Source organism: Drosophila tropicalis, unplaced genomic scaffold, assembly GCF_018151085.1.
Source record: "Drosophila tropicalis isolate 14030-0801.00 unplaced genomic scaffold, ASM1815108v1 contig_593, whole genome shotgun sequence".
Lineage (NCBI taxonomy): Eukaryota > Metazoa > Arthropoda > Insecta > Diptera > Drosophilidae > Drosophila > Drosophila tropicalis.
In genome coordinates this window covers 20829532-20852179 of record NW_027173070.1, presented here as the reverse complement: position 1 = coordinate 20852179, position 22648 = coordinate 20829532, and the positions used below count along the sequence as shown (strand labels likewise).

The following is a 22648-nucleotide window of genomic DNA, read 5'->3' as shown; positions in this document are numbered from 1 at the left end:
AAATCGCCATCGCCATCGCCAATGAATGTTGCCACCAGCAACCAGTAACAACAACAACTACTTAATGGCAACTGAAAACTAATCGAACTGACTGACAACCACAATGCTGCTGACTGTTGCACTGATTCATTTCAAGCTACAGAACAAACATACAGAATTCTTATTGGTTTCACATCCCAGCTCTGTGGATGATTATTCAAGTTTTTCGTTTGTTTTCGTTTATCGGCGCTAGTAATCTTGTTTGGCGAAATGAAAGAGACTCTTTTGCATAATTGTTACCCATATAGACAGATATAGTAATTGCTATTAATTGGCCACAAGGGCTAAGTAACTCGGTTGCTTAAGTGTTGATTGGTGTTCGAGGTGTGGTCGCCATCGATCGGTACTGCATCGGTAACACTTAAAAGATTTGCATATACTTATATATCGGATTGCTATCGACAAGTAATAATAATTTGCTGCAGGTGCAACTTTCCAAATAGTTTTTTTTTTTTTTTTAAAGCCAACCAAAAGAGCCCTAGACATCGATGCACTCATGTTTAGATTCCACTCGGACTGTCATTCCACTCGAGAGTCAGTTTCACTTTCAATGGGCAAAAGTTGCTCAATATTTTAGAGACAGACACAGAGAGAGAGAGAGAGAGAGAAAGAGAGAGAGCCAAAGCAAAGAGACGACACCAGCAACAGCTGTTGTTACTGTTGTTGCTATTGCTGCTGTTGTCTGTGGTCACAAAACACGTTTCAAATGAAAGTAAAAACTCCTTTGGCATTGTCTGTGTGTCTGGTTTCTGCTTTTTTTGTCTTTTAATATTGTAAATTTTGTTTTTTTTTTTCTCCTTTGGCATTTGTTCGTTCACCTGTGGCTGAGCTCAATTCATTAAACTTACCAATTTCCACTTTTTTCTTTCTGTTTTTCGATGCGCTTACATTTCAATTATAAAAGAATTATCATTGCTTACGGTTGACAAAAACAAAAAAAAAAATGTTAACTGTAAACCAAAGCGTACATACGCACAACTGGTAAATAAAAATATTTATATATATGCAATATATTTATATGATCCAGTCAGACTGGCGGCAGGCGTCTCTCCATGTTGTTTACCTTGTCTTTTTTGTTTCGTTTACTTCTCTTCTGTAAAATTTTTTGGATTCACCATTTTTGGTCTGATCAAGAAACTGGAAACAATTTAAGAAATTTGACCAAATTGCCGAGATGCTTGTTGATTTTGTTTGTGTTTTGTTCGCTTCGCTTGCTGGGCCTTTTCGGCAAGTTCGTTTCTTAAGTCTTTTGTTTAAGGAAATTCTAGTTACTCGTTTTCCGTTATTCCGCTGGTTCAGTTGACCCTGTAACAAATTTTCCCCGAATTCGAATGCATATGAGATGATAGAAGAACATGTACAAAGAATAAAGGAAAAACCAAAATAAAACTAGCAAACGGAAATGCAATTAAAGTTCGACATGCTGCAGATTGATGATGGATAAATATTGATGGAATGATAGCATGCTGCTATAGACCATAAAAGGTTAACCGAGGGCAATTTGGCCAAAGAACGAAAACATTTTGAAACTTTTAGACTTCTAAATGAGCGGAAAATGTAAATGTAATTGCCAGAAACAAGATAAAATAAAAAAAAAAACAAAAAAGAAACCTTATGGTGTGTGATATGCTAAATTGAATGCTGGTTAGAATTATGAGATAACCATATGACATAATCCCCGATACCGCAATTTGTTATAAAATATGAGTTAGCCATGAATCTGAATGTATTATATGATAACTAACAACAAGTTCGGCAGAAGTATCTCTTAAAACAGTTTCGTTTCTATATTCGAGTAGGTTAACACTTTTAGAGACAAAAAAATGCATTGGAAATACTTAGGCAATGCCTAAGAAGCCTTAAAATATAATAATCTTACTATCCTTCCAATTTAATAAGTTTGCGTTTAAGACCTCTGAAGATATCACTAACGTTTCATATGATATCGCTAGAAGAAGAGTCAAATTATTTAGCTATCTTTCATCATCAAAATCAATAAAATTTGATTTGAGTAACAAATATTTTCATTACGGATTACTTAATGTTGTTCATATAAATCGCGTTTCAATCTGTAGGATAGAATATCAATAAACAGAGTAGGCAGAAAATGATATAAACCCTGTTAAGGACTAATAATGACCTACTGATATGTATATATATTTATGTGTGAAATATTTCACAGGCAAAGGGTAAAAACATTCCTAAGTTGATAATATCTTAAGAGCCATAAGCTAATGTAACCTACTAAGGTTAACTTGTCCTTTCGATCTGTTTCCCTTATATTATTCCAAAGAAATATTTTCAAACTAACCTTATGCAAAATAATGCAATTGCCAAGATAATGCTTAGACCTGACAAACAATTAATTGTAAGTCTAATGCAAACTGGAAATCCCCCACAATTAATCTCCACTAAATCAGAATGAGTTCAATTATATAAATATACTATAACAATTGACCATTAAATTAAAAATCCATTAAAAGCAATCAAAATTAATTCGCAATAAAAATAAAATAGTTGCGATATGAATTCGTTTGCTGGTACACGCGAGCTAGATCTTTAATTTCGGAAATGTAAACATAAGTATAATAATATATATATATATATATATATATATCTGTATATATACAATATAAAAAAAAAATCTTAGAGCAAACAAACAACACATTGACCCTGACCCAGTTGCTGAAGATACACTCAAGCCTGAGCTTGGCTTGTCTTAACTTGACTTGTCTTTGGGCTCAGTCGTTAATCTCTAGACCACTTGAAAATAAAAACCGTTTGAAAAGCAGCAGCAACACCAACAACACTAACAATAACACGACAACAACAAACTCAGAGCCTCATGCTCACATTGAATTATTGATAATAATTTCTGTATTCAATTAACAATTCCACAATTGCTACAATTTGTAGCTTTGCTTTTGGACCCCCGGGTAATAATCGATTTTCTACTTATTTCTCCATTGCAGCTTCACAAACAAATGACAGCGGAGCAACTGCAATCCGTTTTCCATGTGGATACACACGATGCAGTGCCCCACTATGAGCTCATTCAGCTAACTCATCACACACATCAGCGTCGGCGTCGCAGTATTGATTCGAGCCCTAGCAAAGCTCTGCCACCGCATCATGTGAAAAAGGATCTCAGCAAGAATTCATATTACAGTGAACTGAAGCAACAGGCAGCTGCTGGCATCAATGGCAATCATCTGCTCGATGTTAGCGCCATCAAGTCACACAATGTGTCCTTCGAAGCCTTTGGCAGACAAATGAATCTCTCGCTTCAGGCCACCCAGGGCCTATTCAAGGGATCACCACATGATCTGAAAATGTGGACAGTGGGCAGTGAACCAAATGCCACACATGGCCTAGATCTACAGGAGGTGGTCAAAGAGGAGGTAAGTTGAAAATGAAAACTTGTGCAAAAGTAAGGGAAAAACAGGTCAACAAGGTAAAATGGTTTATTAAAGTAGTCAAAATATATCTAATAGGCCATTCGAAGCGTTTTCGGTCTTATATACATACGTAGTACGAGTATTTTAGTCTTTCCCTGAGTTTACTTTAAATCTAACTGGATAATTTTGTATACTCTTTCTTAATATCCTATTAGTTTGTTAAAATTTTCTAAGATATAAGATATTTCTTAAGATATAAGAATTGAGCTTCAGGTACTTTTCTAAAGATTACAAATTTGTTAGAGTTCATAGGCAAAGTGACTTTTTAGGGACGCGTTCGAAGCTGTGAAATATTTAGTTATGAAATGTCAATATCAAAGCAAAAGCGGATCTAGGGGTGTGAAAATTGGCACCTAAAAATTTGCAATATAGGGAATAGATTTGTTAATGTAGTCTGTAGCTAATAGTTTGTGTTAGCGAGGACTACATTCTAAAACTCCATAGTAGTTTTCAAAAAGTCAATCCATGGACTGCTATAAGTATTGTCGCTCTTTTAAGAACCTAAGTTCTAAATTCGACTATCCTTTGATAAATAATGAAAGGTTTTGTCGCATTCCATGGCAAAGAGGTACATAGAGCCACTAGGAATATGTAGAGGAGAAGTGTAAAGAAAAGTATTTACAGCTTTAAAAAAGTGATTTAAGAGATTTATTAAAGTTTTCCCCAAAAGTTACATATGTACATATATCTCTAGATCCGCCACTCCGTTAAACTATCGACTCTACAACGATTAAAAACGATTATTCTACCATGACAAAGAAGAGAGGGTATCAAATAAAGGGGCACAAGCAGATGAATTCCAAAATTTCTCGATGAGAAACAATTCAGCCATTCTGTAAATGTGATTCGCTACAACAATCAATATTATAAATGATTAATTAAAATATGTAGAACAATTTTCATAATTTTGAGATAATCTCATGGAATATCGTTTCACAGGAAATATCCTCTAAATTATTAATAATTTTATATTATATTTCCAATTTTATCAACAATTGCTTTTGGCCTTCTTTTAATTTGTTGAACATTTTTCCCATTCACTACACTATCATTTATCAAATTTCTTTTGTTCTTGGCTATCTTCAAAGCATTTTTATGTAAATAAATTACTTTGCAATGACTTTTCAAATATGACCCAGAACTTGTCAGAGTTTTTTCTACCTCTTTTTTATTATTATTTTTTTGTTTTTGTTTAAAATTTAGTTTTTTGTTTGTTTGCTTGAGGTTTCTGTGATTATTTTTGTTGCACTTACATGATTACATCATGAGTTGTAACAATTTTTGTAGCTCTTTTTCTGCCTTGCCATTTGGCTTCCGCTTGAAGTTGCTTTTTAGTTGCGTTTCAGTTTCGCTTTGGCTACGGTCTCTTTTTCTCTCTCTCTCTCTCTCTTTCTCATATCTTAACAAAATTAATTGGCCATGTGATAAAGAGATTAGGCCCAACGATGACTTGGCTTTGGCTGTTGGAAAAATGTATATTGTATACTTATTTGTTGTTGTTTAATTACATTTGTTGTTATATAAAATTAGCTGCTTATGAATGTGTGAAGAGAAACATGATGAAAATGAGTAACGAAATGTCTAAAGTCAAGGACGTACGGAAATCAGCTTATATATATACAAATACATATGGACATTTGCAGTAGTTATCATGACTAGAAGCAAGATTATTATGCAAATAGATACGTGTAAGAGGATTATTTGTAGAAAACCTATGCCGAATAGTTATGCAAATGACTGTGAATGCAAAGAGTATCCATTGCGTTTAGGTTAATTCACGATTTATTTCAATTGACTTTCTTTTATGCATCAATTTTTCTTTCTGCTCTGCGGCTGGCCTTTTTTTTTTTTTGTTGGTGGGCGTGTTCCCTTTTTCTGAACGATCGATCGATCGCATTTCATTACACGTTTTTACTTTCCTTGCTTATTACCACACATTTTGCCGCTAGAGTTTGTTTATATGACGGCTAAGGAAATGGGGGAGGAGTGCCGAGGTGGAGGGGAGGTTGTGCTGCGGGTGGAGGTTGTGGATTGTTGCGGCCCCTGTTGTGCATATACAAATAATTTTAATGCAAGACACAGACTTCGGAAATGAAAGTGAAATGTCATGTCAGACGACACAAGCAAGTAACTGGCCAACAAACACCACCAGAGAAATATTCAACAAACTCTTTCTGCATACCCTATAATAATTCAATTAATTCAATTTAAGGTCCATTAGATGTAGGGTGGATCAAGAGATTGGAATTGAGTTACTATGATAGTAATTAATGGCTCAAGAAGCAAAGTTTCCTTAGACTTTGCCCTTTTGAGCTCCCCCTTTTAGGGTACCCCAGAGTCGGCTTGGGATGTATGGCCGTTTTTTTCTTTTGTAGGTCTTTTTTGATTTATATGTGATAAATTAACTTTTAAGCCTCTGTCAGTGCAATGCGGAAAGATTTATGCATTGGATTGAGGATTTTTTGTGTTTTGTTATTTGGTTTTTAATTGAAAAATTTACAGATTTACTTCTCGGGATTTTATGTATTTTATGCTTTTTTATGCAACATCGAAATTAAACCCACGAAAAAGACATTTTCTGTGACTTGGCACTATAATAACCGATATGGCCTTAAGCTATAGACCACATAACTACAACCAGAGCAATAACAATTGAATTGCTTTTATTTTTTTGTCGGCTAATGTTGGCATTTTGTCAGTGAGACCTTCCACACAGAAACATTTATTCTAATTTGTGGTATTTGTTTGATTCTTTGTGCTTTTATTTCTTTTTTTTGGCAGAAATCAACCGCAAAAAAGTGGTTAAGAAAATATTCCAAATTTTTTGGTGTCAAAAGTTAATTTGAGTTTAAATTAAAAAACAAAAAATTGGCAAAATAAAGCAACGGAAATAGTTGCATTTGTTTTTATCAACCTTCTTTCCCCCTTCCCCATGCACATGGTGTCTTGCTCTCTTTCTTTTTGGGTTTACTTTTCTTCATCAGATTTCGTGAGGAGTGAAATTTTCATTGTAGGTAGGCTACACCCTAGCCAACATTTTCTTTTGTTAGTTATTTATTTACTTGAGTTTATTTTTTTGGCAAACACAAGGCGTCGCTGAGGCACACCCACTACCGCATTTGTATCGATTCAGCCAACCGATTCAACCAAAGGTCAAAATCCACAACCACAAAAAATGAAATAAAAGGTGCAGGCAACTGGCAACTGGAAGCAAACAGGCAGAAACTCAACTTGGCTTAAACAAAGCCAGTAATAAAAGAAGAAAAAAACCTGGCAACATATTTTACATACAATTAGCAGAATGGGAAAAATATTTTTCACAATTTCAATTGGCACACTGAGTTATTCCCCATTTCTTAGGCTAATTAGTTGGCTAAATAGATTATTAACAAAATTCACCTACACTTGAAGAAAATTTCCAAAATATAAAAGATTTCTTTTAGGATTTCGGATTCGTTTAACATTAAATTATCTCAGTAAACTACATTTTTTCAAAGATATGGAGAATGTTAAGTTATTAAATTCAAGGCTTTATCCAAAAAGTTTTAGCTGTTTGAACTAAGAAGACAAAATGAATCCTGAATCCTCCTGACTTCTGAATCCCGAAACCTTAGGTTTTCTCATTTCAGAAAAATTGGTTGGTGAATAGTTTTCTTTAATAATTGTATTGTTTTATAGTTTACGGTAACACTTTTTTAGCTTATCATTTTATGGAGACCGAAGCTCTAGGACCATATAAAGTAAAGATTCTCCACATGAAGTTCTGTTTGCTTTATAATCTATATTTTAATACCAGTTCGTATCGAGTAGTTACTTTATTTGCTGGTTGGAAATTGACTCTGAGCGAACAGTTTCTAATAGAACAAGTAGAATAAATCGTTAACATACAACATCTTCATTATAATACAAACGGGAATGGATGATGTAGATAGTTTAATCAGATGGTTAAACTAGTTATAAATACAGCTGGCCCTTTATTAACGCATCCTCTTTAACTCTAATCACAGCCTTGCATAAGAAAGTATTTTTAAAGCATAAGCCATTAGAATGTAGAAATGAAATTAGTCTTATTTACTATTTGGTTCTCTCGCATCCAAATTATGTTCAACTTCCACGGAATCGTTTTTGTAGTATCCATAATTCAGATAAATATGTTTCCTTCCAATTTGTCTTCTCTAAGATAGTCTTCTTGATCAGTTTTGTCAGAAAGATCCGCCCTCTTTTACGTTTTAAGTCTGTAACATTGAGTTTCCTTCAATTGTTGTTGTTCAAGTGTATTAAGGTGCTTTGCCTTTGTTTATACTCTTTTGGTATTTCTATCTTTCTGTTGGCCAGAACAATCCCCTTTTCGACTAAGGCTTGGCAACCTGCCCAAAAAAACAAAACTTTAAACCTATTTCTATGGGCTCACTCAAAGCCAGGTCAATTACCATGAAAATGGCTCAGAAAACAAAAACCAACGAGAAAAAGAGCCAACAAATGCATATCAAAAGACTTAGGCAACGAACTCGGACTCGAAATGAAACACTCATAAGAGTGCGCTCCGCTTGGAATTGAAAGCAAACTAATTAAGTTTTCAACAAAATAACAACAAAAATGCATTTTTAATAGTGCATAATTAATAAAAACAAAAACGCGACAACAACAACAGAGAATACGAGAGAGTGCTTTAAGAGAGAGAGAGATGAAATAAGTAAGGGGTAAAGCAAATGCTTTACACACATTTCACAAGTCCGAAAAAAAAAATTGTTGTATTTGTATCTTGTCATTGCAAAACGACGACCATTTGGCAAGGCGGAGGTGCAGATAGGAGGTGCATGATTAATGAGCTGGCGATTATGGTCTCTCTCTCTCTGTTTCTCTTCCCCTCGCCCTCTCTCTCTCTCTTTCTCTTTATATATCTATATCTGATCGGTCAGCAGAGCAGCGCAGCAGTTGAATGAATTTAAAATTAGCTCACTGGTTCAGTTTGATGATTGCATTTGGGGGGAAAAGTCTTGTGGCTTAGAAAGCAGTTCCAGACCGCGGCATCGTCTTTCACTCCCGCTCGTCTATGCCTCTTTTTTTTGTGGCTAAAATGGCTCGTTGCATAATATGACCAAGTTGTTGCCATTGCCTGACAGTTGCAGTCGTTGTTATTGTTGTTGCTGTTGCTGCTGTGCTCATGTTGCAGTTATTGTTAACGCTGTGCGGCTTGTTGCTTTGAAAAAAAAAAAAAAAAAAACCAAAACAAAATCAGCAACAACAACCACAGAAATGGCAAAAACAACAACAATCATCAACAACGAACCATTTGAAGTCGAGGTTGCTCATTCCCTTTTTGCACTCTCTTAGGTTAGTTGTCTTTTTTTGTTTCTGTTGCTTAGTGATTTTGTTAGCTACGCTTATCTATCGTCGACTTCAAAGAAATTTCAAGGAAGTTAACGAATTGGCCAGAAAACATTAAAAAAACCTCTGATGATTAACAACAAACACAAGCGAAACCTAAAAGAAAGAGGGAGATACCAAATTATGGTTCACCAGAAAGTATCTCCCAGCACAGTGCGGTAATTGCTAGAAGATAAATGATGTTGTTGCCATGTGATAACATGGCCAATACTGCATGATGATAGATCTCCATAGAGACCCACAAGATACGCCACTTAGGTAATAAATGATCCAAAACTATAGTTAGCTTAAGGAAATGAGAGTAACTAGCTACACTTAACTCTGGGCAATTTCGATTAGCTAATAAGCCGAAAGAAAGCCCTTTCCAAACTTTCAAATTTGACTGCTTATTGACTGCCATTGGGATTTTCAACCCCCTGAAATAAGATTTATAAGAATATGCAGTTAATCTTAGTCTATCCATCTCAATTTCATTCTTTCATATTCAATTACATATCTTAACTAAACCATTCAAGCTGATTATTGTCAACAACAATTGTGTTTAAATTACCAAATAATATAATCCAAGTATAATCATAACATTGATCATGTGCAATGAAATACGTGTGTAATTAGCCAAATAATAGACAAACAATGGTCACCTCCAGCAGGTCAGGCCAAGAAAAAGCCTTGGCATTGTCATGCCTTTACTCTGAGTGTAGAGAAAATCAATGAACAATACGCATAATGGTGCGTAATAAACGGCCAAAGCAAATCGACAAAAACCCGACACGCTGATAAATGGAAATTATTATGCGACGCGGCCAATCTGGCGTATGCGTAACAAACTAAATCAAACCAACAACTACGTACAAGAAATTCAACAATCAAGAAACAAACAAACGCCCACACGGCCAACGACTTTGGCTGCTAATGCGTTAATTGTCAGTTAGCGTGGTTAAATGGTGTGCGGATTTATGTATCTAAGCCAACTACAACTCCAAATCCAAACTGCGACTGCGACTGCCAGTCGAATGTGGGCGCCAGCCAAAAAAAAACAAATGTTTAAAGACTCAACTTGTAGAGCTTTCATTTCCCCTTTAGCATTGGCCCGCAGCAAATAACAAGAAACAATGCCAAATTACCTGGTCAGGTTAAGGGCTAACGTTTAACCTTCTTCCACCTCTCCTGCCTACTTCTTTCTCGATGTCTCTCTTCCTCTCCATTTTGCTATCTTTATGTCTTTCTCTCATATACTTGAAAGGTTCATAGGCTAATTTTCACTTCGCCAAGTTCGCTGCTTAAGTCATTTGTTTCTCATTTCTTTGTCGTTGAGTGGAGTTGAGGCCTCATTTGCATAACAAAATTGCCAAAAAGAAAAATGTGGTAGAAAGAGACCCAAATAAAAAGCATGGTCAGGAAGTTGTTAAATGTTATGCTTTTACTTTCATTTTTTCGCTTCTTTGTTGTTGGTTTAGAAAGATTATTTATAAGGAAGACCATATAATTTAAAACAATAGCAAACAATTTGCGAAATTCCCTGGCAGAAGAGTGAGTTAGTTGATGCTCTGAGTTTGTCAGTTCAAAAGTTCTCTGAACATACTGATTTCTTTAGTCTCGTAAGGCGAAATGGTCTTCTTTTCAAGGGTATACACACTTCGGTCATATGATATAAAGCTAAGGCCTCTGGTCTTTCAAAATGAAAGCAAAATATCTTGATCATTTCTCTGCCTACTCAACTTCTCGCTTTCTTTGGATTCTCGTTATAACTCAACCACCCACACACAATCGTTCAGCAATCGCAAACAGAGCCATTTCTCTCACTGCTCTATAAACTTTTAATGATATAATAATAATAATAATAACAGAAATATACAGAAAAATGTTTCAAACCCTTTGGGGCATACTCAAAAAAACAAGCAAGAAATGTGTTTTACATAAGTTTGTTTCTTTTTTTCTTTTTGCACTACAAATCAATGTCTGGCAATCTTTATAATGTCTTGTTGCCATTTTGTAATTAAAATTTTACGACGCCATAAATAAAATATAAGAAAACGAAATACACATCGTACCGATACGATCCAATTTGCAATTCATGCATCAATTCAACTAATTAAAATTGCAGCAATAAGACTGAAAAAAAGAGAATAAAAAACAAAATGAATCGAAATGTGTTCTATGAACAATTGTCAACGTACAAAAGGAAATTGGTGCATGTTTTTTTGTAGTTTCTTTTTGTTGTTATGTTTTTAGTCTATGCAAAGTCAAGTCAAGAGCAAATGCTGGCCAATAAGTGGTCACTGACAGTTCATAAATATGGCCAAAACACTTGGCCACCAGCCAGAGCTGGAGCCAGCGTTGACAACTGAAATTCTTGGCAACCGAAATACGTGAGTTGTTGCTTGTTGCTCGGTGATCGGTTGTGGTGTGGGGGTCGCACTTGTTGCTTTGAACTTATTTTCCACAAGGTCGACTCAACGGCATGGCCCCGCCGACAACAACAACAGCAGCAACAAATTAAGCCATAAATGCCTTGTTGCACATGAAAATTGCTGCCCAATTGCGTGTCCGCACGTTTTGACGGTCGTTGGGGAGAACCTAACAACGCCTCACATTGACAACACAATAATTCGATTAACAAATTAATAATTATGACAGATGAGAGAGATCCAATAATTGATATAGTATTATAAGATTTATATTTACAAAGCTATAGATTTAGTTATGGGCACTCCTATAACAATTGCTTATAACTTTCCAAGGGAAATAGTTTTTGTATAACCCTTTCATAGCTCACAATGCTATATCTGATCATAGACATTTACTTATTGTTAAAATTAATTATTATTTTCAGTTTTATTTACTTACATTTAAGCGATTACAGCACGTTTGACTTTGGTTAGTTCTCCATTAAGATTATTCTGTTCTTCTTTAAGAAGACTTCTTATCCTAAAAGAGAAAGAGGGTATGATAAGACTTAAAGTATGACAGGTAGAATGGGAATAAGATATTCTGTCCTCTGCTGAATGGATAATATTCAACTTATAAAGCAATACGAATAGCTAGCAAGTGCACAGAGTTTCAGTTGATTTTATCAAAAGTAGCCTTGAGCATTATTTGTTCTAATATTATTTGATATTGGCAAAGATCTAATTGCTGATAATTTTGGTTTGTTTTTTTGTTTTTGGTCATTGGTTTTTCTTAGACTGATTTATGTCTCTCACTTGGCTTTCATCAGAAATGCTGGGTAAAGGCCATTTAGATCACATTTGTCTCTGACTTTGATTTTGATTTGGTTTTTGCAGTATTAAGCCAATTTTTAATACGGCCAGTTATGAAAAATGATTTATGCTTGTAATTTGATAGAGTGCCGCAGACAAGTTTCTATGTGGACAGTTGGCTTGGTTCGGTTCAGTTTGGTTTGGTCAATGCCAAATGCTGATGTCAAGTGTCAGATTACATTTATTTTGATATTTATTACAGAATTAATGGGCAAGCGTAGCCTCAAATTAATTTAATTAGTTTGAGATATCAAAATTTATGCTAATATGCACAACAAATCGCCGCTAATATCCCCCGGGTATTCCTAAGCCAAAAAGAAACACAATTTTTGGCAATTAAATTGCCTTGAATTTGTTTCTTTTCGGCTAAGTTGGCCGAATGTCGATGTCAAAGGATTGAGCATTGGTTGAGAATCGAAACCAGAGCGATGTAAAGCCAAAACCTCTTAGCCAGCTGGCCAAAATGTCAAAAGCTTAAGCTTTTGGATAAAGTATTTACTTTTTGTTTTTTCGTTTTTTTAGTATTTTTCATGGTCAGCCAACGGCAATGTACACATGGCGTATGAGTGACATGCATGCTGAGGCGTCACATTTGCTGACCAACCGCATAAATCAAAGCTCGCAGTCCTACTAGTCCGTTTTTGTGGTTTACCCCACGCTCTTAGAGGTGTCTCTACCACCACCAGCACCACCACAACCTCCTTGTCCGCCTCCTCTGAGCTCAGTGTCTTGACCATTCCTCGACAGGGTTGCATTTAATTAACCACGCGCTTTGTCTAAGAAAATTACAGACCGGCATTTTGTTAGGTGCTTTTTTTTTCTTTTGCTTTTTGTTCGTTTCGGTTTTTAGTTATATATAAATAATAGCTCTAAATTTATTTTGGCCAGCTGCACTTGTATTTGCTTTGTGCCAATGGTATGCTTGGAATGTATTCATATTCAAGAAATGAATTGTTTTTTAATTGAAAACCGTTTTCAAGGTGTTGAACTCAAATACTCAGAACTATTTCTTCAAAGTGTAAAGAAAATATGTCCATTAAGAACGTTTTTCCATTTATTTCCAGCATCAAAGAGATGAGATTGGTGAGGTCTTCCAGGATGAGCGCAATATGGCAGCCATTTTGATGCGTCGCCATATGGAAACGGGTGATTTGATAATGGTAAGTCCACAATATAATTTTTCTTTTAACTTCACATATTCAATCTCTCATACTTCTGACCTCACAAGGTCACTGCAATCAATAAAATGAAATACAGCAAACAAACGACAAACCAAAGTGTATAAGAACAAGAATTTCAATTAGCGCACCCGTTAAGACTTGTTCTTTTTACTTAACAGACAGACAGACAGACAGATGGCCATTGTTATGGTCAGTTTTGGTATTGAACATGGCTAACTCGAACACAGACTAGAAACACAAAAAGAAAAATAAAGTAGCAAAAAATGTATTTTTCTTGTGGGCCGCCGCCGTTTTGCACTTTGGGGGCCGGCATTGTCGTTACAATTAAACGCCCGTCGACCACTGCGGATAATTTGCGGATTTAGACAATTTCTGCTGATTAAGCATTAATTTATCGTATCTACATATACACCACGATGTATACATACTATATACATTCGAATAAATGGCCAGACGTTTGGCCAATCGTCAATGTAAATTGCATGTCCATTTAACAAAACGAAAATAAAAACTGAAGGTCGACTAATTTGTACCTATTAAATTCATAAAGATAAACTTTTTTGACAGTCCAAAATTACTTACAATTAGAATTCAAAATCTCTCATTGGTCTTTCTGTTGTAAAAATATATTTCATGGCTGCTGTTTGACCACCTTGGCCATATTGACAGATTCTATATAATAATGTCATATAGGTGATAATTATTTCAACAAATTCAAATATTAATAAACCGTCATAGATGTTTTTAGGTCTTCTCAAAGTCTATAACATAAAGTTGTCCTCAACAGCAGAGATTGCTGTTCATGACTCCATTTCATTTCATAATCAATAATTTTTAAAAATACTGATCTCAGAAGTTTTTGAAACATATTTTCTGAGATCTGTTGCATCATCAGTTACGTTTCTGACATTTCACACTTTATGAAACCAAAAATTTCAAACAACTTCTTGATGACTTCCTTGATTTAATTGAGATCATGTGCACTTGCAATTATTATTGTACATTTGTCTATCTGTATTTCATTGTTTCAAGGTTAGATTTGCCATTGTCGAACAGAAGTTAGGTTTTCCTCTGTATATGCTGTTCAGATTTCAGTTGTCTGATAAATTCCATTGACGTTCAATTAAAAAATAAAACAATTGGCAATTAACATTTAACCCCAAAACGGAAATAGACACCAATCTGCAGAGAGGTATGGGAAAGAGAAAAATATGACACTTTAGAACAAGTTTTTCGATTCGGCTGAAGGAAGTGGAGTTTTAATTAAAATTCATTGAAGAATTCGCACAAATCCCTTAGCCATGACAAATAATCTTATAATTCAAATGTTGATTGCATATTAAATTGCACAAGCAAAATGTCACAATGGCTGGCCAAATTAATAACCAAAATGGACAAGCCAAGTTAAGCCAAACAATAAGGTCAATAAAACCTACAAAAAAGAGAGACAGAAAAGAAAAAAAACAATCATCATTGACAGTCAACATCAAAGTGGCTAATAAACAAGACTTAAAACTTCAACTTTGGCACTCAAAACAATATTTTTGGCGATTGTTTTTGTTAATTTTTGGCTATTTTTTTGTTTGTGCTGGCAATTATCGTGAACGGATATCGGACATCTGCCTAGTTATTTTTAATTTGTTAAACAAAACAACAACAAAAAAACCGAAAAATTGATTTTTCTCTAGTTTTTGATAATAATTACAGACAGCCAATAAAAGGTCAAACAAGCAATGTCTGATGGTCTAGTGGTCCGGGTCTGGGTCCGGTCCATTGCGACTTGGCTTGACTTGACCGACTTGTTATGGCCAAGTGCGCCGAAAAATTGCATTGAAAGATGGCAAAAATTCATAAGTAATATGTAGAAAATACTCATATGTAGGTACACATGAAAAATGTTTCGCTGGCCGTTACTGCTGACATTTGTTAGAGGTGCAAATGTGGCAGAGACCAACACATAGACAAAAATTTCGCAAGATCTCCAAAGAGGTGCGCAGCTGGTCGTCGTCGGGCGATGGACCAGTCAGCCAGCCAGCCAGCCAGCCAGCCAGCCGGCCAGTTAGCCGGTTGGTTGGCCGGCTTGGACATTGGCAGGTCTTCCGGCTTTGTGTTTGACCTTAAACGGCTTGAAAATATCAAGAGACAACACCGCGTCGATGTCGACTTTGTAATTAACAAGAAATCGTCAGAAGATGTCTAAAGGTAGCACATCCATGCATTGCGTAAGATTTTGCTTCTGGCCATTCAAACACAAAAAAGCCGCCAAAATGAAGTTGCGAGCTGCAATGGTCATTTAATTAGTCTCACCCAAAAATAGCTATCAAAAATTGCTTTTAAGAAATAGCTTTAAAATATTTTAAATAGCCAATTTTTTTCTTTCCTTTTTTCACGCCAAAAACAAAAGACTTAAGAAACGAACTTGCTCATGGCTTATATTGCAAAAGTCTCTCTCTCTCTCTCTCTCTCAGTTAAACAGTTTCGCTTAGCTTATTTTTTTTTCACATCTGATTTAATTATGGCTTCGAAAATTGGCACAAGACTTGCACGCACTATTTGGCTCATGTTTTTGTTGTTGTTGTTATTGTTGCTGGTGTTTTCGTTTCGATTACATAAAGTTGGCAAGTAAAATGCAGTTCCATGGTAACTGATGGGCCGCCCAGCCCACAGGCAATCCAGAAAACTATATATAACGTCACGACAGCGTAAAAGCCACAACAATAAAATGGCCAACAAAACTGACAAGTCACTCGATGTTGGGAGATACTGATGACAGCTCAAAATGCTGCCGCTGCCACTGCCGCTGCTGTTGGCGAAGGGGAAGGCCACGCCTATTTAAACTACAAAAGTATTTTTCAAAATAACTGTCGGAAGAAATTATGAAAGAAATTGTCTGTCATATCAACGATTTTTGTGAATTGTACTTTATATATTTTATTTTTTTGACAACCAAAATCTTTTGAGTAGTTAAATTGATTGGATTTTGAATATTACCACTCCTATTTCTCTTCCTTGCTTAACTTATTATTAATCAAAGTAGAGGTAATTAATGAACTAAATTGCCTAACAACGAAAACGCACAGTCTAATAAAGTTGTTTCAAGATTTTGTGCAAATATTATATAAAATTGCTTTTTGTTTTAACTAACCAATCAAAGATAAAGTGGCCATCCTCTTCTTTGAATGATTATGGCAGCATTACTAATCGAAATTCAAATTAAGTGTAGTCAATGGCTACCGAATAGCAATTAATAACTAATTAGCTTATGCATATTTGCCATGACAGTAGCCCTAGCAACATTGAAATGACAATGAGCTAATGGAAAATATTTGAAATACCAAAGATTTAACAAAGGAATGACATCAAAAGTTAGAATTACAGGAAATAATACTCAACAATGCTAGCCAATGAGATTTTTCGTATATTTATAACTGACTTTGGTTTCGATTTGACGAAAATCTGATCCCATTCAATCTGCTTATCTGCTTTTAAAATTTAGGAAAGAATTGGAAAAATATCTTAAAAGTTTGAACTAGAAATGATTTGGTAGTCAAACCAAATGTGTGGTCGTATATACAAAACGCCCTAGTTTCAATTTTCATTTAAATAATTAATAAATCAGCTAATGATGGTTAATGAGATACATAGATGAGGTCGTTATATAATAATTTATAAAATTCACTTCTTCTATCTTTTAAACCTAAAAACTTCTTCCATTTGGTAAAAAAAAAAAACACTCAATTCCCACACTCGATTCGAGATGCATCCTATGTTATTAAAATACCTACAATTATCCCTCATTTATAAGTGTGGGAAAAATATACATATGCTCTGCGTCGAATGCCCTTAACACCCTGAACTTGAAGCATCTCCTTCGCATTTGTCTACAGGCATAACCTTAATCGTTGGATAATGTATCTAATCAGTATTAACATTGAATTTGGCATAATCCCCCCACACCACAAGCACCAGCACCACCAAACAGAGACAAAAAACTCAAAAACTAAAGAAACCCATTTACATGCCACATGGTTAATTCATGGTCAATTACACTCATAAGAAAAGAGTCTCATTTTGTGGTTGTATTTTTAAATGGTAAATGTTTGTCAATTTGTTTAGCAAATATTCAAAAAAATAAAACTAAAATTTATGACAAAAAAATGCGTAAAAATTCATCAAAACGAAACGAGCTCAAGGGAAACCCGCAGAAGCATCCGCAGGCGCCAACTGCAGACGTCAATCAAATGAATTGCAATCATAACTTTTAGACCGGACCATCAGTTCTTCAACTTCTTGAAACTGAAAACCAACAGTCGCAGTGGCAACTGTAACTAAGCTTGATTAATGCTAATTGCGTTAAATGTCAGAGCATCAGGTTGCCAAGCAAATGAGTAATATGTATGCACACACAAAAAGGTCGAGCCTTCGAGCATCCCAACTGAATGATGGCTCAAAAATTTGTTATCTCACTGCTAATTACACCCATGCATACTGAAAAGTTTGGCCCTGAATTCAACAAAATGCATTATTTCTGTTTCTTCCCCTTTCACAGAGCTCATATGTATATAAGTGCTTGGCTGTTATGTAACACTCTTTCTCTCTCTCTAAATTTCTGTTAATTTTATAAATTGTTTTTATTTTGGGCAGAGCTCACTTACCCCTTCTCTCTCCCTGTCTCTGTCTCTATTGTTAATGCCTTTTGTTGGGTTCGATAATAGAAATGGGCGGAAAAAACACATCTTCAGTTTTTCCGTGTGGTAATCAAATTGATGAGTTTCTTTTTTTTTTATTGTTGTATATTAATAATGGAAATTATCCAGAGGGTATCTGAGAATATTAGATATGGAGAATTAATAAGCCATATAATTGTAGTAAATTTATAACAGATGTTGCTAATAAATCCAAGATCATAAAATTTAATATCAAAATGAAACGCTCAGTTTACAATTTTAGACAACAGATTACATTTTAGTTTGATTGATGTATTAACTTTAGTAAGTAATGTGTTTATTAATTAGTATTTGTTTCAATCAAAATTAAGTTCAAGTTAATGTGACTTAGTCTTAGCAATTTGGAGATGGGTATGGAACCTGTAAGGAAGATGTTTCCAATTTCGGGAAATGTCATTACCTTTATCCTTAATTTAAGGTATTATGAAAGTGTTTCTAACTTGTTATAGAACAAAGCAACAGAAATATTTAAACCCAAATCAAAACTGGTACAAAATTCCTTTAAAAAGAACTCACACTCATTATATCATTAGCTTAATAAGCTTAGTTATCTATACACTAAAAGCCAACTTTAAGATCTGAAAAGAACTTGGTAGACATGAAGCATTAATGAAATTGTTGTGTAAATTTCATAACCATGGAAAACAGAAACGAAAAAAAAAAAACTTGCATAATAAAAGCGTCATAGGCTAACACCACAAAACAAAAGAAACATTTTTAGTGTCCAAACGAAATAAAAGGGGGTTAAAAACTCAATTAGATGCAATTAAGAAATCGATCCGTAGTTTCTATATATGAGCAACCATTAAATGTGTTAAACATTGCAAATGTCGTCTCATAAATATCAATCGAACAATTTTATAATGCAAATCGTTTCGTTTCACCTAAATGAATGTCATGCAACGGAAAGGCTTGAGCAACGCCAACCGAAATGAGCAAAATAACATAAATTTTGTGATGTGATGGCGTGAGTGTAAAGTGAGCACTGTGTGTGTGTGTGTGTGTGTGCACTTAAACCTGATGCAAATCAATGCAACTATATTTAAATAAACATAGTTAGAAATTAAATTGTTGGACACACGTTCAACTCTTTTTGTAAATATCAAGGCTAAGAAGCGTTTGCCAAGTAACCAATTTGTTTAAGAAGGTGATGACAATGATGATGCTACCAATGATGATGATCATCATGATGAGCAGCAGAAGCTCTAGAAAACTCGTTTGGCTACTCTCTTAGCTAATGTCGAATCGCATAGTGTTTGTCTATGTCTAATAAAGTTGACCGAAAAGTTAAAAGCCTCTGCCTAAGCGTGGCCGAAATGGCAATATGCTGTGTCTGTCAGTCGCCTTTTAGCTACCTAATAATTGCTTGCTATAGATGAACAGCAAATGGCATCAAAATGGTAAGAAATATGCCATGTACATATTGATCTTTTTCGCCAAAATGTCAAACTCTGAATGCAAAGGGCAAATCTAACAAACTGATCAAAAGCAGAAGACCAACTGAGGGTGTGGGTGAATAGCAGATAAATGTCAATTTATTTTTTGATTAATCAATTTCCTCCTCCTTCCTTTTCAACAAGTCAGTGCAATTTGCATCATTGCATCATAAATATATATTAACAAATTTTCACCAAATTCCAATGCATATAAATTAAAGCAGAGACGACGCAACCCACCCCAAAAAAATCAACTGACAAGTTTGTTGCTCAAGTCATTCGAGTTTCGGTTACTCGATTCGATTGCCGCAAGGAACGACTACGAAAAATCTCATATTTGAAACTAAATCGAGTCGACATAACCGACAAGCGTGTTACCAATATTCATAAAACTTCACTTCTCTCCTCAATGCAGATTTTCTATCAAAAAGCATTTAACACGAGCCAAAATTGATCAAAAAAAAAAAAAAAAAAACAGCAGCCATATATATATATAAAGATATATTCAATTATATGTACACATTCCCCCCTCTCACCTCTCTCAATTTAATCCACTAACTAGTGTTGTTTCCATATTATTTAATCAAACAATTTGGGGCAGTGTCTGTGGCAATTTCCTTATGAAAAATGATTTTTAATTGCTCTCGAAAATGGTTTGATAAGAAATAAAACCCAGTGGCGGGTGCCGTTCCTCTGTGCTCTCCATGGCCTGGCTTTAATGGCAGGCGTATTCGATTACGTGAATACACTCACACTCACACTGTGAGTATCTGCGATGCCATAAGACGATTAGCGGCTAAGAAAATCCCCAAGGAGAAGGAGGAGTGTATGAGGCATTAAGCCAAGCCATAGACATATAGAGAGTCATAGCGAAAGTCATTTGTGCAGTGGCTTAAGTGAATTAAGGAGTCAAATTGAATTGACGCCGAATTGCGGATTACATGAGAAAATTCCCAATTGATGATTGGAAAGGAAAATGCAAATTTAATTGACTTGCGTTTTGAAGGTGTTAAATTTCCTCAGTTCGTTGTCTGCTAAACATGAATAAAGCTTTAGCAGCAACAGCAACAACAATAACAGGATAAGATAATGTTTTGTATCTTAATTAGATTTTACAATTAATTTAAGCATTACAGATGAGTATCAGTAGAAAGAAGTTGGATAAATAAAATGACTCAACTAGCATTAGCATTTTATTATTAACTTTCAGTCCAATTACAGTAGAAGATGAGTTTGACATACTAGATTATCATTCAGTAATGATACTCTTTAGTTTGACATAATTTGACTCTCATTTTTTTTTCATATTTTAGAAACAGCTTAGAAGAATCTGGCATAAAATAGGTATTTGAATCAAGAACTCAACTTTTCACAAGACGAGACGAGTCGGTGGAAAGTTTCTCTGCCAAGAATGATATTTCCCTTCTTAAAATGACCGATTTCATCTTCATTGATTCTACAAATTTTTAGAAAGTTATAAAATAATCATATTGAAAACTCTTTTGAAGTTTGTTTGCTCAATAGTTTAAACCAATTTCATTGCTTAGCAAAAAATTAATTGAATTCTAGTTGCACCTCCAAAGATCTAGGTTAGATGGCTTAATTCCAAATATAACTAAAGTCAATTATGAGAGTGTCTGCTTTCTATACCTGCCACACCTTACCTTTCGACCTCTATGACAACTTTCTTGCACTTTAAAGTGACAACTTTGACGCCCGACTTGAAGCAATAAAGTGTTCTATGTCTGCATAGATCAGACAAAACTTGCTTGGTGTTTTTTTTTTTATCTAAAACGACTGTCAACCTTGAGAGACCTTCACTATTTGATTGCAGCTAAGTGCAAGGATAACCTGACTCTGATGTTGACTCCACTTGACTTTGACATGGCAACTTCAACTCCAACATCAACTTCATTAAACGTTTGCTGCCCATACGCCTAGTGCCTAGTGAGCCCAATACACCCAGTATCCAATAACCGATATCCAATATATATATCAATCAGCCAACTTCAACCTCAGCCTACGGTCTTACATTAAACTTATTGGAGCGGCAACTTTAAAGCGCACTTTGACTCGCCCCCCGTTCGCATTGAACTTGTTGGCAAAGCAACACAACGCAGAGCTACGCAAAAAAAAGAAGTTATAACAAATTATACCAAAAAAAGAAGAAAAAAAAACAACTACATCAGAGTGCGTCTTAGTGGCAGATACATTTTGCTTGAGCAAATTAATTTTGATTGGTTTTGATTGCTTTTCGGTTTAGAACGTTTCGGTGTGGGCCAAGTTCTTAAGCCATAGAATGACCATGGGCGGTGGCTGCAACTACAATTTTTTGTTTCTTTTTTTTCTCTTTTTTTATAAATATTCATTGATCAGAATGTGTGTAGCTAAGTAAGTATGTACATATAGCTGATTTAAGCGAGTGGGGGCTGAGTATTTCTACTTTATCTCCATTTTTTTTTTCTCTCTGTGCTCAGTAGTTTTTCTTTTTTCTTTTTTTTTTTTTAACGAGCTAGCTTTATGTAAACAAACTGTTAACACAGTTTGGGGCCGTGGCAGGTCTTGAGTAAGTGTGAGTGGCTGTTCTTGTTCTTATTGTTGGCTTACTTTATGACTCTCCACGAGCTTGCATTGAAAAGCCGATCCTAAGAGGCGATTAGATTTAACCTTGACCAAGATGATAACTAAAAATACCAATAATAATCAACTGCAATAGACAAAGACAAAACGAAAAAAAAAAAACAAATCTATTCCATTACGCATATTCATTGATGATCCACAATGATGATAATGACGACGATGATGGGATAATGAGAAGATATTGATGAGGTGGCAATTTAAACAAATATTTAAGTTGAACTCAAGGTTTCAATTATTTGCATTAGCTTGTTAACAAGTGCAGGCTGTGAATGATCACTTAACAACATGGACTTGGTTATTATTCTATTTATGCGATTATTTAAATGAAATCACCTTTGCATTTGATTGATCATTCAGTTGAAGATCTGTAATTGAAAATTCTTTTCGCTAGAGAGTATTTTAGTCTTGTGTCTTTTTATTTGAAATAAAAAAGCCACTACTCTTATGAAGGGTCATAATATCTAACAATTCTATTAAAGCCAAAAACAATATCGAATTCAGCTTTGAATTTACAGTAAC

The 22648-nt window shown here is 34.9% G+C and overlaps 1 protein-coding gene across 5 annotated transcripts in view; it reads left to right on the top strand.

Annotated features, from left to right (window-relative positions):
* Positions 1-22648, top strand: part of sona (sol narae) — a 62911-nt gene that overhangs the window by 15250 nt on the left and 25013 nt on the right. For all 5 annotated transcript variants that reach the window (XR_011032247.1, XR_011032248.1, XR_011032249.1 and 2 more), the window contains exons 3-4: positions 3012-3440; positions 13210-13305. Coding sequence is in view for 2 of the 5 variants with exons in the window: in XM_068288539.1 (XP_068144640.1) it covers positions 3012-3440; positions 13210-13305 (525 nt within the window). In the remaining 3 variants the exon portion in view is untranslated. The remainder of the gene's footprint in view (positions 1-3011; positions 3441-13209; positions 13306-22648) is intronic.